General features: G+C 35.4%; 1 protein-coding gene across 1 annotated transcript in view; it reads right to left on the bottom strand.

Annotated features, from left to right (window-relative positions):
• Positions 1-17659, bottom strand: part of CTNNA3 (catenin alpha 3) — a 1798979-nt gene that overhangs the window by 1300187 nt on the left and 481133 nt on the right. The window contains exon 7 of the mRNA XM_047826392.1: positions 2977-3240. Coding sequence (XP_047682348.1) covers positions 2977-3240 — 264 coding nt within the window. The remainder of the gene's footprint in view (positions 1-2976; positions 3241-17659) is intronic.

Here is a 17659-nt window from a genome sequence, read left to right on the forward strand (position 1 = left end):
TGTATCTGTGAGAATTCAATACAGCACGGAACTTGAATACCTTCTGGAATCAGAACGACTAGATCACATTCTAGACACTACCACTCACTAGCCTTCTGATTTGAGCAAGTTATATAACTTCCTTAAGTCTCAGTTTTATTTTCTGTAAAACAAAAATTAAGGATTTATCTTATAGTGACACTGTAATAATTAAGTAATACATTTATGTTAACTGTTTAGCTATGAAGTAATGTTACATATTAATGTATGGGGGACCTAACATTCTGCCAGCATCACTGGTATAAAATTAGTAAGAAAGACAATCTTTCCCTTGAAAACAAGGAGTTTTCAATCTTACTATGAAGAGAACACATGCATCTAATAGACAAGTTTATTAACAATTAGATGGAAAGCAATTAGATGATGGGTACTGTTAAAGAGTCACCACTAATTTTCTATTTTACTTAGTTTCTAGAATTTTCACATAGATGCTAATTATTATGAACTTAATAATAAATTTTTGCATGGATGTCAATAATGAGGAATTTAATAATGTCAGATTAGAAATGAAGACATCTGTTTAAAGACAAGTAACTAAAGGAAAAGAATAAAGGTTACTCTAAATTTAAATAAATTATATTTTCATAAGTTTGTCATGAAAGAAATAATGTTAAGAACAATAATAGGAATTATATGTATTTAGTTTATATTTTAAATTACCAGTAAGACTTTAGTAATTTTAATTGCATTGATTTCATTGTGGAAAATTTTGCCTTCAAATAGTCATCTCCACTAATGATAATGAGAGCTAATATTTAGCGAGCACTTATAATGTACCTGTCACTCCTCTAAGCATTTTACATGTATTGTTGATTCACTGATTCTGACAAAACTACGATGTAGGCCCTATTGTTAATCCACTTTAGAGATGAGAAAACTGAGAATTAAGTAACTTTCCAAAGTTCATGGAACGCTTGGGTGGCTCAGTCAGTTAAGCATCCTACTTTGGCTCAGGTCATGACCTCACAGATTGTGGGTAGGAGCCCCAAGTCCGGCTCTGTGCTGACAGCTCAGAGCCTGGAGCCTGCTTCTGACTCTGTCTCCCTCTCTCTCTGCCCCTCCCCCATTTTCAGTCTGCCTCTCTCTCTCCCTCTCTCTCTCTCTCTCTCAAAAATAAACATTAAAAAAAAAATTTTTTAAGTATCTTTCCTAAGGTCACATGGGCAACAAGTCCACAGCTGAGAGAGAGGCCCTGGCATTTGGGTTCTAAAACTGTTATTTTTAGGCACTACACTATGTTGCTTCTCATCAAGCAACTGTGTGTCTGACTTGCATAGTTAATGATCTTTGACATCACACTCAAATGTCTGATAAATATCTCAAGCTAAACCTGTTGAAAACTGAGTTTCTGATCTTCCTCTCAAAACTGGCTTCACCCAGTGTTCCTCATCATGGTTGATGAAAACTTCATCTATCAAGCTGCTAAAGAAGAAAAACAAAAAAACAAAAAAACGAAAAACAAAAACACAAAACTTTAAGATTATTTGTGGTAGACAGAGAGGTGTACTGTTCACATCTCTCTTCTGTGTACGACTTATTGCTGAGTTGTGGGCTGTTGGGAGTAAGGCCAGCAGATGGCCCCCAGCTGTCAGTTCACACAGGGTTTGCCTCAGATGCAGGGGCCTGCCCCCTCTTCCCTCTGCCTGGACGTCATACCCTTCCCAAGGCAGGGTGACCTGCATCTATCGCCTGACGGAGGCAAAAAAAAAAAAAAAAAAAAGAAAAGAAAAAAGTCTGGCTATGTCTGCCTGAGAAGGTACACTAAAGGGTAACCCTTCCTCTCGAGCTCTCTACTGATTGGTCTACACTTTGTGGGTCTGGCCCACAGGTAGAATTCTTCCTCTGCTCAATTTGCTCCCTCCCTCTTCCCTTCACACATGTTAATTCCTAACAACACCTGTATCCCAAACTCTGTTCAGTGTGTGCATTGGGAAGATCCAGCCTGAAAGATCAGCCATAGCTCCTCCCTTTCTCTCACATCCCACACTAGTTCTGTCAAATCTAGTTGGCTTCATTTACAAAATTTAGCTTTAATAATCACTGAGGCCACCTTGGTCCAAACTAAACTGTGAGGTGGAATGAGTTGGTGTATGTAAACATAAGGATGGAACCCGTATTTCTATAATAGTTTTCTGCCTGGTTTTTCAGCTTCTTCTTTGGTTCCCCCTTCAGTCTATGTTCTTCAGGTAGCCAGTGTAGTCCTTCTTAGATTCCAGTGTCAGACCTCTGCTTAAAACCTTACAATGGCTCCCATTTAACTTGAAGTAAAAGCCAGAACCCCCAACAACCCACACAGTTCTCTATAACCTGGCCCCATTGGATCTTCTCAGTTCAGCTCTGACTCATCCCCTTACTTTCCACTTAGGCACCCTGATGTCTGTGCTGTCCTTAAACAATGGGGATATATATGCTTTTAAACATTAGTTTTAGATATCCATCTGCCGAATTATCTAATCTCCTTCAAGCCTTCAAGTCATCTCACTTTCTCAATGTAACATTGTATTTACTTATCCACAGTGTTCATTGTTTTTGGTTTTTTTGCCTATATTTCTCTGTTAAAACGTAAGCTTCATGAGGGGAGTGCTCTATTATATCCCAAGCACAAAGAAAGTGCCAGTAATAAGTATTTGTGGAATGAGTAAATCCTACATTTCATAAATTGATCCATGTAAACTAAAATCATCATTTCAATATAATCAACAATCTCACTTTAAATTCATTGACTTCCTTGGAAGTAATATAAAGGAATCAGAAGTCTAAAGATAGAATATTTTCCTGCCAATCAATTCATTGGAAGATACAAGGCAATGATAGAGACTGATTAAGTAACTGGATTTTTATTTACTCATAGTCTAAACTCCAACACAGGTCTGAAAACCCGTGTTTATTTTCATCTTGGGGTACATCAAATCACATTTTACCTTTCTCTCCACTTACCTCAAGCTCATCAAGGGCACTTCCCAGGGTGGCTGCCTTAGATTCCGGTGGGGCAATCGTATTCTGGATGCCTTGTGAAGCATTTGAAATTACATTGAGGGCATTGTGAATTTCTTCACAAACTGTGTCCTTGCTGGCTTTAAGGGAAGCAACATCAGAATGTTCCAAACAAGCTGAACAAATTGAATGCAAGAGCGGGGAGTTTTCCTTCAGAGAGGCCCGGGCCCCTGCGATTTCATCCCTCTGATTTGGAGATTTTAAGTCCTAAAGAAACACATACAAAGTTTCTTTAAAATGGGTTATAAAAGAAAGATTTATATAAAAATGTTCCATTTATCTGTCAATATAAATGAAAAGATAATAGATGCTAAGAAGTCAGGTATAAGTTAAAATCCAGGGCATCAATTATTTCTACACTCCTTCAGATTCTGTTAAAAATTCTACAATAGGAAAACTGAGCCAATTTGCAAATAAAGGTCACAAATGGTGCAGATGTATAATAACTAAGCAGATCTTACATTTGTCAGTCATATCTTGCTTATAAGTCAGAAAAATACTCTGGCATTCACATTATTAAGTGCATTATAAGAGAGCCTGAATTACAAGGATGTTGATTACCTATTTCCATAGATGCTTATGATTGCATTTAACCTTTTCATTAAAACTAAACTGATTCAGTTAAGAATATTAAATTGAACCTCCTACCATTCAGCTATTTTTCATTCTTTTTCAGAAATACTTATAAATAATTTAATCCTTGATCTTTTTTCTTTGACATTTATTCAAAAAATAGTTACTGAGCACTTATTATATGCTAGCCCTTGTGCTAGATGTCAAGTGTACAGAGGTGAATAGTCCTACAAGGATCTTGTTCTCCTGAAGCTTATGTTCATGTTTGAGGGGGTGGGAGACAATCAACAAACAATAAACAAGGTAAACAATTGTGCAAGACAATTTCAGGCAATGATAAATGCGATGAAGAAAATACAAAGTGAAATGTCATACAGACTTCTTTAGCTTGAGTGGTCAGAGAAGATATTTCTGAAAATGACATTTGAAGTAAATATAAATGAAAAGCATTCCAAACAGTGGGAAGACAGGGAAAAGAAAGTCAAATATAAGTGATAGCTGATCAAAACTAGTCAAAATACCATGAAAAAACCTGGCAAACACTACATTAGCCAAGTGATAAAGGTTAACATCATCAGTAATATCACATGAGTATCATGTACCCATTGACATATTGTGACAAGAATAGCACTTCACCTCACTGGTATTCTCTCCCAAAGTCCACAACTCCAGCCTAATGATGAGAAAAACAATAAAGAAAACCAGATTGGGGAACGTCCTATATGGTACCTGGGCAATATTCCTCAAGACTGTTAAGGTCATGAAAAAGGATGGTACTGATAAACTGTCACAGACCAAAGGATACAGGGAAGACATGCATGACAACTAAATGCAATATGATACCCTAGATTGGATCCTGGAACAGAAAGAAGACATTCATGGAAAAATTTGTGAAGTTCAAATAAAACCTGTAGTTTAGGTAACAGTAATGCATCAATGTTTGTTTGCTCATAAGTGGCAAATGTAAGATACTAACAACAGAGGAAACCAGGAGAAAGGCAGAGGATAATTCTCTGTACTATCTTTACAACTTTTCTGGAAATCTAAAATCATTAATATAAACTAAAAGTTCATTTTTGTATGCCATGTTTATATATAGCAGCATTATCAACAATAGCCAAACTATGGAAAGAGCCCAAATGTTCATCAACTACTCAGCCATCAAAAAGAATGAAATCTTTCCATTTGCAATGACATAGATGGAGCTAGATTGTATTATGCTAAGGAAATAAATCAATCAGAGAATGACTAATACCATATGATTTCACTAATATGTGGAATTTAAGAAACAAAACAGGTGAAAATAGGGAAAGGCAAGGGGAAAAAGAGAAGAGAGGAAAACAAACCACAAGAGGCTCTTAACTATAGAGAAAAACTGAGGGTTGATGGAGGGAGATGGGTGGGAGATGGGCTAGACTGGAGATGGGTAGTCAGGAGGGCACTTGTGATGAGCACTGGGTGTTGTATGTAAGTGACGAATCACTGAATTCTACTCCTGAAACCAATACTGCATGTATGTTAACTAAAATTTAAATTAAAAAAATAAACTTTAAAAACTAAATAAAAAATAACGTGCTTAGAATAAAGACCCAGCACCTAGTAAGTCTCAATATATGTTGGTCACTCTCACCATTACAGGTAGGGGACAAGAAGTTATTAGGGATAAATGACAGGATTGGGATTTGAACACAAAGTCTGTATTCTGAACTAGGGAGCTTATGGCTCTTAACTTGGGACTAGTAGTTGCCCTGCCTTCCTCTTCTCTTCCGGGGCCAGCTTTTCTCTCAGCCTTAACTGACCTTAATATGAAAGTTAAGTATATGTATGTTGTATTCATCAAATAATATTTTGTTTGCTCTATCATTCATTAATAAAGTGAATGGAAAAACAAAAACGTTCATTTTAAAGAAAACTAAATCAGGGGCGCCTGGGTGGCTCAGTTGGTTAAGTATCCAACTTCAGCTCAGGTCATGACCTCGTGATCAAGCCCCTCGAGTTCGATCTTGACTTCAAGCCCCGCTTTGGGCTCTGTGCTGACAGCTTGGAGCCTTGAGCCTGCTTCAGATTCTGTCTCCCTCTCTCTGCCTTTCCTTGTTCACGCTTGTGCTGTCTCTCTCTCTCTCTCTCTCTCTCTCTCTCTCTCTGTCTCTCTCTCAAAGAAAAACATTAAAAAAATTTTTAAAGAAAATTAATTCAAGAGACCTTAACAATAGCTTATGCATTCCATATACAATAACTTATATAATCTTTATAAAACCTCATGATAGATATTATCTCCCATTTCAAAGGTAAGAAGACCAAGAAAGACTAAGTTCCTGAGCCAAGTTACAGAGCTAGAATGTGGCTTTTCTTGTATTGTAACCCAAGGCAGCGTGACTGCTAAGCCATGACCCTAACAACTATGTCATACTCTTTCCTACACTGGAAGGATTTCCGTTATTCGTTACTATACAAGGACGAGGATTTATATAATGGCACAGTTTATAAAGTACTTCTAGATAGTATCTTATTGATCATCACAACACTCTTTGAGGCAGTAAGGCTGGTGTTATTAACCCCATTTTAACAAAATAGGTATTTAGGGTAAAGAGATTAAGTGTAAAACAACTGAGATCCAAACCAAAGTCTTCTGATTGCAAATCCCATGCTTTTTTCACAAGACTCTGCTACCTCAGGATAATGTTGCCTGAGGTTAATAAATGGCTGTGCTACTATATTTGTAGTTCCTTCCTTTCTGAAAATAAAGGCTGTCTGTGACTTCATGAAGGCTTTAGGGGAGATTAACTTCTTTACAAGATGTAGGGAGGACAGTTAGAAGTAGCTGTCAACTAACTCACTGTTCATACTCACTAATTACCCAACACAAGACACTGTGTAGTTTTCTCGGCTTGCTATGATTTCTCCCTTGTATTTCCGGTGTAGGTTCTAGTTCCAGCTCTGTCATTAGCACTGTGATCTGGGTAAGTCTTCTACTTTTTCAGTATCTGTTTTCCATCTGTAAAAATCGAGTAATGATACTTCTGCCAACCCTCTTATGTGATTGAGTAACTAGCACATCAGAAATGGAATGTAGTTTTTTTTTTAAAGAAAAATGGAATAGAGTTGAATAGCAGTAGAAAATTATGAAATGAGTACAGAATTATTCTTTTGAAAATATTCCAAAAATAATCTTCTCAATAAAACTTATTAAACCTGGGGTACTGTTTTTATCCTGCGATGCTGTGAATGATTTTCATATTTCCCACAATTTAATAACACTACTTACATTTATTTCAGTGTGACCTGGAGGATAAGTAATTTACTGTTTAGATAGAATGCACACTCTTCAGAGGTATTAACAATAAAAAGTATAAACATTCAGCAGGAGCTGAAGAAAATCCTCTGCATATTAGAGTATAATTAAAACTAACTACATAATTCCCTCTGAAGTGACCTATGCATTATACTTCTCTATTTAGAATGGCAAGATCGATGTGCGGGTAGTTTCTGAAAGGTGAACATACATTATTACAAAGAAAGATAAAGTTCGCAATATTATTTCTTTTACTCTGATGATGGCTATGTATAGCTCACTATTAACTGTGGTAACTTTAATGCTATAGGAACTTTGGAATTTAAAAAACTCTAATATATTTTGGATTTTGAGCCTATGCTTTGTTAACTATGCCCAAGGCAATTAATTACCGAGTCCTTAATGAGCACTGATACCCCAAATACCAAGCCAATAAATCTGTGAGAAAGGACAGGTTCAGTGAACATAACAAAAATATTATATTATGGGAGCAGGTGGAGCTAAGAAAGGCACATTACAGAGTTTAAGTAAAGGAAATTGAGAAGGCAAGATCATTTCTCCTAAAGGACATCCCAAAGGATAAATTTAATATAATCAACAGGCACACAGATAAAAGGAGGACTAATGAATGCCATCCTTCTAAATGAAAAGTTCTGGTGGTGATTGTGGTTGTTTTGTGTTAACTGATGACATCATGGGTTCAGAGGTTCATTAAGCTGTTCATTTATCCTAAAATTTTAAATCAGGTCAAAATAGGAATTAAATGGTAGGGTCAATTAGGGATTTCTCTGGACAGAGAAATATAAAGAATTCATCTTCCTAGGAATTGATACTTTTTTAATATCTTTTTTTAAATGCTCCAGAAGAAAAAGCTCACATGAGATTTCCAAGTTTAGGAGACATTAAATGCTTCCAGCTGATGCAGAAACACACAGATGGGATTAAAAAAGACCTTACAAGTCTGTGCAAGTGGGTAGAGAGGCAACATATGAGTTTTAACCCTGGCAAGAGAACAAAATATATTTAGGGATTTTAAAGATCACAAAGTATAAAAAATGGAGAACTCCAAGCTATCAGTTAATTAATTCAACCATTCATTCAATAAATACTGTTGAGCCCTTCTATGTATCAGACAGTGCGCTGTTAAGAATACAAAGATAAAGAACTTCTAGATCAGAAGGGGTCGAGATAAATTTATATGAGAGCTACAGAATTATTCATATAATAGAGGGAAGTCCCTTGGCTTGAGGGGATTGAAGAAAATTTATCAAAGGTAACTCTTAAACAGTGAGTAGAAGTTATCCTTGTGCAGAACAGAACAATAAGCAAAGAAAACAGCATGTGCAAAGGCCTGACACGTGAGAGAGCAAGGAGCATGCAGGCCATGCAGGTGGCATGACAAGTACAGGAAACCTGAGCAGGAATGGTGATGAATCCAGCTAGAAAGGTGAGTGGCTGATACCTCACACGCCATGCGAAAGAACTGCAAGAGCAACCAGCTCAGGTGTGTATTTTCAAAGATTACTCTAGCAGTGACCTTTTAGATGATTAGAGAAAATGTAATTGCAGTCAGGAAACTAAACAATAATCCAGGCAAGAGACAATGAGTGCCTGAACACTGAATACTATTTCTAGGCTGTAGTAGAATGGATCCAAAAATATTTAGAAGGTAAAAATGGTAAGATTTGCGATATTTATATGGGGAAGTAGAGAGGAGATATTTAGAAGTGTCTAGAAAAATTTACAGCAGTTGTATACACAGTGTGATGCATTTACCAAGATGGGGGAATACAGAATAAATAATATGTTTGGAAAATAGAGGTGAAGTACATTTCATCATCTGCCAAATGTGAGATGCCAGCATAATATCCAAATGAAAATATACTATACATGGATCTAGAATTCTGAGAGTCTGGGCTAGAAATAGAGACCTATGAATCACCAGATCATAGTTGGTAGGTAAAGCCATGAGTGCAAAGGTTATAGGGTCTTTGCCCAGGATTAATGTTACAATAAGGAGAACCTGGGAGTGATCATAAATTGTTTCCTGAGGAAGTAAAGCTGGTAATTGTATGTGCTAGCCCAAAAGGCCAAATATATATTGCAAATCACCAAGAAAGATATCAGAAAATACTGAAAGAGAAGAAAGAAAGAAAGAAAGAAAGAAAGAAAGAAAGAAAGAAAGAAAGAAAGAAGCAAGGAAGAAAGGAAGAAAAGGAAGAAAGAAAAGGAAAAGAAGGGAGGGAAGAGAGGAGAGGGAAGGGGAGAAAAGAAAAACAAGCAAAAACACAAAAACACATAAAGCTTAAAACCTGAATTACTGTGGATAATTATAGTCATCATACTTTAAGAAAAAAAATTACAGTAGCTTTTTAAAGCAATTTGAAAAGACAGAATGACTCCTGCACCAAGGTGTTAAAAATATGGGATCTGTTCACTTTGAAAAAAAAAGTTTATATTGGAAGACACATGATTTAAAAAAATCCAGAAATCATGAATGAATTTGACAAGTTGTTAATGGAATTCTTTACTAAATCTAGAAACAATAGATGGAGGAAGTAGCTTTTTAGATTTGAGTGAAATAAATTAAAAATATATCTGTTCATATTGCTGTCTCCTCCACTTCATTACAATTCCCTTGGATGCAAGCATTATAGTTTACTTATTTTATATTCTCATTATCTATTAGTATGTGGCACATATTATGAGCTTAACACATTCTTTGAAGAAACAAATGGACAAATGAGTGAGAAATAAATAATAGGAAGTTAAGGCCAGAAGGGGTAAGAAACTGTATATATAATTACTCCAAGAAATCAGTTTTGTGGCAAATATATATAATACAGAGAGTTTAAAGAAACTAGTGTATGACAATGTCACAGGAAGCTAAAGAGTAAAATTAAAATACTTATCTTTACATTAAATTTTAGTGAAGCCATTGGTACAACTACTTTGAAAACTTTACCTATAAAACTGAGCACATATACACCTCATCACCCAGCTACTCCACTCCTAGGAGACAAAACACATATGCAAGTATGTTCATATGTTCTTTAAGAGAAATGTGCAAAAGTGCTCATAGATGCACTCTTCTAAGTAGCCCCAAACTGGCAACAACTCAAGTAATGGGAATGAACAAAATACAACTACATGCAACATTATGAAATATGGAACAAAAAACATGAGACACAAAAGAATACCTGTTATTTGATTCCATCTATATAAAATGCAAACTCAGGCTGAACTAATCTATGGTCTTAGAAATCAGAAATTTCAGCTTTGAAAGGTAATTAGAGATTGGAAAGGGCACAGGGATCCTTTCAGATTCTGGTAATTTTCTGTTTCTTGTTCTGGGTTCTGATTATACGGGTGTGTTTACCTTTGCAAAATTCATTGAGCTGTATGCTTACAACATATGCATATTTCTGTATGTATTTCATACTTCAATTAAAACATTTATATAAAATCAAGCAAAACAGCAATATTAGTAAAGCCAAACAAACATTCAGTTTTTGACTTCTCTGAGCAAAGGACACTGGTATGAATAAGCTATGGTCTTGGCCTGGCATTGCATTTCCCATGATATTTGGGGAAGGATGAAAATACTGGATATGCATTTCATTGGCAAATATCTTCTACCCACTTTGAGGGCTTTTATTGAAAAAGAAAAAAATCTAAAGGTTTAAAAAAATAAAAATAAGAAAAGAAACGTTCCATATCCTGGCCATTGGAAGGGCAAAGCCAAAGGATTTTCATAGCAATTGATTCCATGCACCTTTGAACTTTCATTTCAGGAGATCAGAGAACACTTCTTTAACTAAGTTACATCCCTGCCCAAGTGGAATAGCTCACCAGGCACTCTGCTCAACAAAGTGGAACTATATGCAAATTATCAAGTTTCTCTTCCAGGTGTTTAAATGAAGTTTCTGAAGCTGACAAAATCACTCGTAGGGGAGGGAAGGCTTATGAAGAACATTTTTTGTTTTCTTAAGACTAAGATGTACAGCAGAAAAGCCCATGGATACTTTGCTATTTGGATTCCATTCTTGGTTGGCTTCTATCCCTAGTCTTCCCTCTGCCAAGATGCTGCCTGCTAACTGCTTCACCGGTCACTAGGCAGCTTCATGTTCTATCAGAAAACAAAACAGTGCAAACACCTGCTAATTTATATGTTTTTCTCCAACATAAATTAGGAAGTGGAATATTTAGCCTTAACTGAATTAAGGGATATAAAATGGAAAAAAAGTGTAGACTACAGACATAAGAAAGTTTTGTGATAAAAATAGATTAAGAAAATGCAAGATTTTACAATAAAAACATTAAGCAACAGAAAGAAACCATTACTGCTTTTCTAATCTTATTTCTCATTTTCCATTTCATATTAATAAGACAAATACACGAAAGGAAAAAATAAAAGAATTCTTCAAATTCAAATAGAAAACTGAGAAACCATGTAATAGTAGTATTAGGATATCTATCACGGTATGCATTCTGGGCCATTAATGCATATCTTGGGTAGATAAAATATACAAAAGTGAATATTAATAACTCCAAAGATACCTCCTCCTAGGAAAACATTATTAATTAACTCTAATGCAGGCTACAGTGCCCATCAAGAAAATGTATATATAAAGTTCAGAAATGCACTATGTTTGTTTTCTATTTGAAACAAATATACTATATATTACATCACTATTTGCCTCAAATTTATATCCCAAAATAAATTTTTTTCTGAAGTCATCTACTATATGATTAAAGTAAAAGAAGTAAACAGGAAAGCAGAAAAATAATGAGCTACTTAAAATTAAGTTGTGCTTCATGCTTTCTTTCCATTTGTGTATATATTTCATCACTAATAAGTTTCAAACATCTATAAGTCAGAAAAATTTTACTCTAAAATACAGATTTATTAAAATCTATGAGAGTTAAGTTAGATTTTAACACCTAGTCAAAGATCAAAAATTTCATTTTCCTTACAATTTCTTCCTATTTAAGTTTCCGTGACTAACTTGTGAGAAATAGACCATCATTTTCCAAACATTCTGGTGCATCTCAGAAAGCAAATACTGTAACTTAGTACAAATGGAATCCAAGCCCAGGGGTGTTGACCCAAATTTCTAATTAATAATCCCTTACATCCATGTAGTGGTTTATCCTGTTTAACATGTCTCCAGTCATCCTTTCATGAAGATTTCCATGAGGAGAAAAGTGTCATTATCCCTAAATGTTAAAAAAGGAAAAGGACATTGGTCTAAAGGCACATAAGATTCATAAAAAGTGGTGGTGATGATTGTTTTTAAGAAAGCTATCATTTACTGGGGCACCTGGGAAGCTCAGTTGGTTAAGTGTCCAACTCTTGATTTGGGCTCAGGTCATGATCTCACAGTTCGTGGGTTCAAGCTCCACATTGGGCTGTGCGCTGACAGCACAGTCTGCTTGGGATTTTTCTCTCCCTCTCTCTCTTTGGCCCTCCCTGGCTTGCTCTCTCTCTCTCAAAAAATAAGTAAATAAACATAAAAAATTTTTGAAAAAGCTATCATTTACTAAACAGCTATAATGCTTCCTACACTCAAAAACTCTCTAGTCATTTTTCATTTAATATCCCAGCTATGAATATAATCCAGAATTGGCTCCTGTATTAACACTCTTTCTACCCAACACTATTTTTATTTGATGTCAGTAGTTTCATCATTTGCTCCCAATGTCTGTCGAAGGACTTTCCTACAACCATACAGTTCTGTGGTAGCCCAACAGAGAATACATATTTCAGGATATCTTACTGATGAATAATTATAATATGTAATACAACTCAGATTAGAAACACATTCCTTAATTCAGTTTCAGTACAAGACTGATTTAAAAAAATTTGAGGCCACAACTATAAAAATAGAAATTAAAGTGTGATCCACAGATCATTATATTGCTCAAAAATATAAGTCAGCAACAATGGAGAAATAGTGAAGCTATCATCTTAGCTATTTCAATCTACCTTTGATAAAGGAAATATTCTAAATATAGCACCTTAGTAATGATAGCTTAATGGTTGATTTTCCAAAAGGGAGATAAAATTGTTCGGCTTTTTAGTTAAATCAACAAGTTTGAAAACACCATGCTTTAAGATGTGACTTTAAAGCTAAGGCTAGAGATAAGGTTACAAACTCAGATGTCTCTAAGGTTATAAGCTCAGATGTTTATTCTAAGCAGGAAGCATGAATAAGCCAAATGTAAGTCCATAAAGAGTGGTATGGTACTCATACACTGTATAATATCTGCCCCATTTAAAAACATTCAAATCCAAATTGGTCAAACAAAAAGAATCCCTGACCTCTGCTCCAAAATACCAGCACAGATGTTTGTGTCAGCCTTATAAGTGCAGGCTCCATGTTTTATATTCATACCATATGTGTATACGACCTTGAAAAAGATTGTAATGAGATAATGCATGTCCCTGGGCCTGAGGAGCCTACAATAAGCAGAGTGAGGTGGATGCTAAGCACTCCAAGGCAGGAGGTCTGTCTCATTCTAATAGAATGAGCTTTGGGGTTAAAATTCCAACACACACACACACACACACACACACACACACAACACACACACACACACTCCAAAAGCAGGAGATTTTGAGTAGAATAATTAAACTTACTTCAGCTACAAAATTGGGATAATAATTCCTACCTTAAAGGGTATTATGAAGTTAAATTATTTGTCAAACACTTTTCCAGCATTTACTTCTGACCTCTGTACAGCAAACGATTAGCCATATTCATCCTTAAAATGTTTCTCCCCTTTCTTAGATGACAGTGAATACTAAATTTAAGTTGACATTTGATAGTATTTACATCTCTTCTGATCTCCAGGTTCATAACTCAAGTTGAGTCTCAAACACATCTGAAATTGAACCTATTGCCTTTCTTACATTTCCCCCCACAAATATGTTTCTCCTCCAACATTCTCAGACTCACTGGCCCCAATATGCAACTAACCAGAAATCGGAGGCATATCATTGACTCTTCCATGCCCTTATCCCCAGTATTAGGGAAGTTTTGTTATTCTATTCAGTAAATATTTGTCCAATATGTACCCTTTTTTGTCCTCACTACTAGTACTAACCTAGAGGAGAAATGATTAGGGATTAAACTAAGGAAGTGGTTATGAATACAAAGAGGAAAGAGCAAATTAGAGATACAACTTTTTGACTAATACAACCTTTTCTCTATAATATCATCAGAGGAGTCCCTCCCAAATTCAAATATAATCAATCCTCAATTTAAATTTTTCAAGAGACTGTTAATCCACACATAATAAAACTCATATATTTTATTATAGACAAGCAAGATCTGACTCCAGTTTCTGTCTCTAGTCTCATTTCCTACTACTTCTCTCACAGGCACCCTTTTCTCTAGCCATACAGACTTACATGAGGTTCTGCAAGTGCCTTGAGCTAAATGCCAGTCTCCCCCCACATACCAGGTAAATGTTTATTCTTCCCTCAAGACATCTTGGATTCTCATGTTCTGTCACCCACAGAGGTACTCATGTGCTCCAATAGTGCTTACATGGAAATAATCTAGTATATATTAAACAATTACCATTTTATATAGTTATTCATTGACAAATCTGTGTTTCTCACCAAATTATGAGTTCCTATTGGAGTCAAAACTATGTCTTAATTCTTCCACCCACTGGGCCTCAAATAGGAGCTGGCACAAAATGACCAATGAATTAAGGACACCTCTCACGACTTTAAAGACACCAGAAAGCTTTGAGGGTTACTGCCATGAAATAATTTACTTTTCCATCAGATAATAATTCTACTTTTGGAAAAGGAAATCATAACTACAAAAAGCTAATATATGTTCATCCTAGAATGAAAATGTTCTTCTTTAATTGTATTTCCAATTAGGCTAACTAGATTTACCTATGAACTATTCTTCAAAGTGTTCTGGCCTAGTCCTCTACTAAAAAGCTGGTGATACCAGTTCTTTTTTTTTTACCACTTATATTCAATACCACTTATATTACCTGCTATATATGTCAGGCTGTTTTGGAAAATATCTGATTTCTAAACATATTCCACAGCAGGAAGCAAGACATTAAGCAGAATTCAGGTAAAGATGTCCTGTATTGGACATGTTTTTCAGAAGGTTAAATTAGTATTCCTATGTTAACCAATAATCAGATCCATCTGACTAAGGAAAAAGAAATAACTTAGGTTAATAATATTGTTAAATGTTGAGTATTCTGAGATACTGATTATTTACACAGTGGAACTGAACTAAGCTATGAGGAAATACAAATACAGTGTAAAAATAAGCACCCACTCTGAACCTCTGCTCTCTGGAAATTGTTAAATAATAATATGTTACATCAAATGGGTTAAAACTAATGGAATAGATTGGGATACCATAGGAATTGTAAGGAAAGGCATGGGTAGGTTAAGAAATGCTTCACAGACAGGCAGATGAGCATCTTGAAAATGCTCCAGGTAAAAGAGAACCAAAAAATATGACATTAAAGTCACTTGGCATCTCAAATGTAACGTATCAAAACCCAAGCTCCTGATCCACATATCAAAACCTGAGCCTCTCAATCCACTACTCCCAATCTTCACCAGTTTAGTAAACATCAGTTCTTCCATTTGTTCAGGCCAAAAACCTTGTCATGATCCTCTAATTCTCTTTCTACTTTTCTTCTCTATCTCACATCTAGTCTGTCAGTAAATCCTCTCACCAGAAGTTGACCTCTTGTTTCCTCTAGAAAGTTATCATGTCAGTGTTTTGCTCAAACCATCCAGCATATCTCTCCAACCTCATCCCTACAACTCTCCTTGCTCACTGTGATCCAGCCACATGGACCTCCTTGCTGTTTCTCTAAAAAGACAGGCACGTCTCTATGTCAGGCCAGCCTGTTGCTGGGACACTCTCCTAGATCCATGTCTGGATCACTCTGTCACTTCCTTTGAGTCTTTACTCAAAAATAAAATTTTGAGTGAGATCTCTTCTTGTCACCCTACCTAAAAGTTCAACCAACAATTTCACTCTCGATATGCCATATCCTCTCTCCCTGCTTTATCTTCTTCTTACTATTTATCACTAATATACCTTATACTATAGTTACTTATCATGTTTGTTTTCCATCTTCTCCAATGGAGTATAAGCCCCTTGAAGTGACATGAAAGATACTTGATAATATTTAATTAATTAATGATAATTAACTCAAAATAAAAATTTGAAATTAACAATTTTAACATCTTACTACAGATCACACATATAAAAAATTATCCTATTACACAGGGATAAAATAGCAGAAAACTGTCTAGTTATACCTGAGAAAATAGATAAAGGGCACAGAAACAGATAGCTTGAAACTTCCTGCTCCCTTTTATCTCTCATTCCAGAAACAGATTTTAGAACAGGTTCACCTATATATCATGCGATTTACTAGTGAGTTTTACTTGGATCAGATTTCATGCTTACCAGAAGGCATATAGAAAGCTTCTGAACTCAAAACTAATAGCTGTAGTTGAAAGGTCAACTGTGTATGCCTGCCTATTAGAAAGTAACTTGTATTTAAAATCCAGATCCCTAGTTAACAAATATTTTGCCTTACTCATGCCATATGCTGAACATGGATCATCTACATGCAGAGTATTCACTGTGTAGCTTTTGCCAATTTAAATACTCATGTCTCTAGGAATGGCTACAATCCACCCTACTACATAAAATAAATTAGTATTCTTGCACTCTAGAGAAAAGTATGTGTTTAGCACCAAATGGAATCAGCAGATGACTAAATACTCTTTTTTTCTGCCTTGTTTCTGTCATAAATACAACAGATGCAAGATGCTGGAATGTGAACAACCCCCAGAAGGTTGGTGTTTTCCTCTAATGCACAAATAAACCATTCAGAAATGCATCCCATATAGTGTACCAGAGTCAGGAAGAACCCCTTGGTTTCTTTACTGCCTACAAGATGATTTCATGACTCAATATATCACAAAGGCTTCCATAGTCAAAATGAAGCATAAGGCTACCTTTGATGTTAAACATCACTAAATATCTTATAAATATATAACAATGGTCATTTGAGTCCGAGATAAAAAATTGCCACATAAATGATCTGCAGTTACTATAGTTCACAATAAATCTTGAGCATTACCCAAATTCATGACATGGATGACTAAAAGATAAGTTAGTAAGAGTAGGACTGTTTCTATATTAAGTATGGGAAAATTTTCTGTTACTAGGAATATCTAATTCTCCTCAATATCACCTCTTTTAAAAGCACAACACACAAAGAAAATGACAGTATATCACCCTTGGTCTAACTGTTCAGCTATGCTCCTCAGGTTCTCAAGCTCCTACTACCCCAATGTGGGTTGAAACTACATTCCCATTTTCATTAACTGTTGACTTTGTAAGGAATACCTAGTCAGAAACATTCAATTTCAGTCAAAAAAGACAAAAACATTCTTCAATCTGATAAAAGGAATCTATGAAAATTCCACAGCTAAGATCATACTTAATGGTGAAAGACTAAAGGCTTTCTCTCTATTATCAGGAACAAGACAAAAACATCCTTTTTCATTTCTATCTAATATTGTACTAGAATTTCTAATCAGATAATTTAAGACAAATAAGTAAAAGGCATCCAGATTGGAGATTAAGATGTAAAACTATCTCTATCTGAAGATAACATGATTTGGTATACTGAAAATCTTAAAGAATTCATACACACACAAACACACAAAAGCTGTTAAAG

This window comes from Prionailurus viverrinus, chromosome D2 (genome assembly GCF_022837055.1).
Source record: "Prionailurus viverrinus isolate Anna chromosome D2, UM_Priviv_1.0, whole genome shotgun sequence".
Lineage (NCBI taxonomy): Eukaryota > Metazoa > Chordata > Mammalia > Carnivora > Felidae > Prionailurus > Prionailurus viverrinus.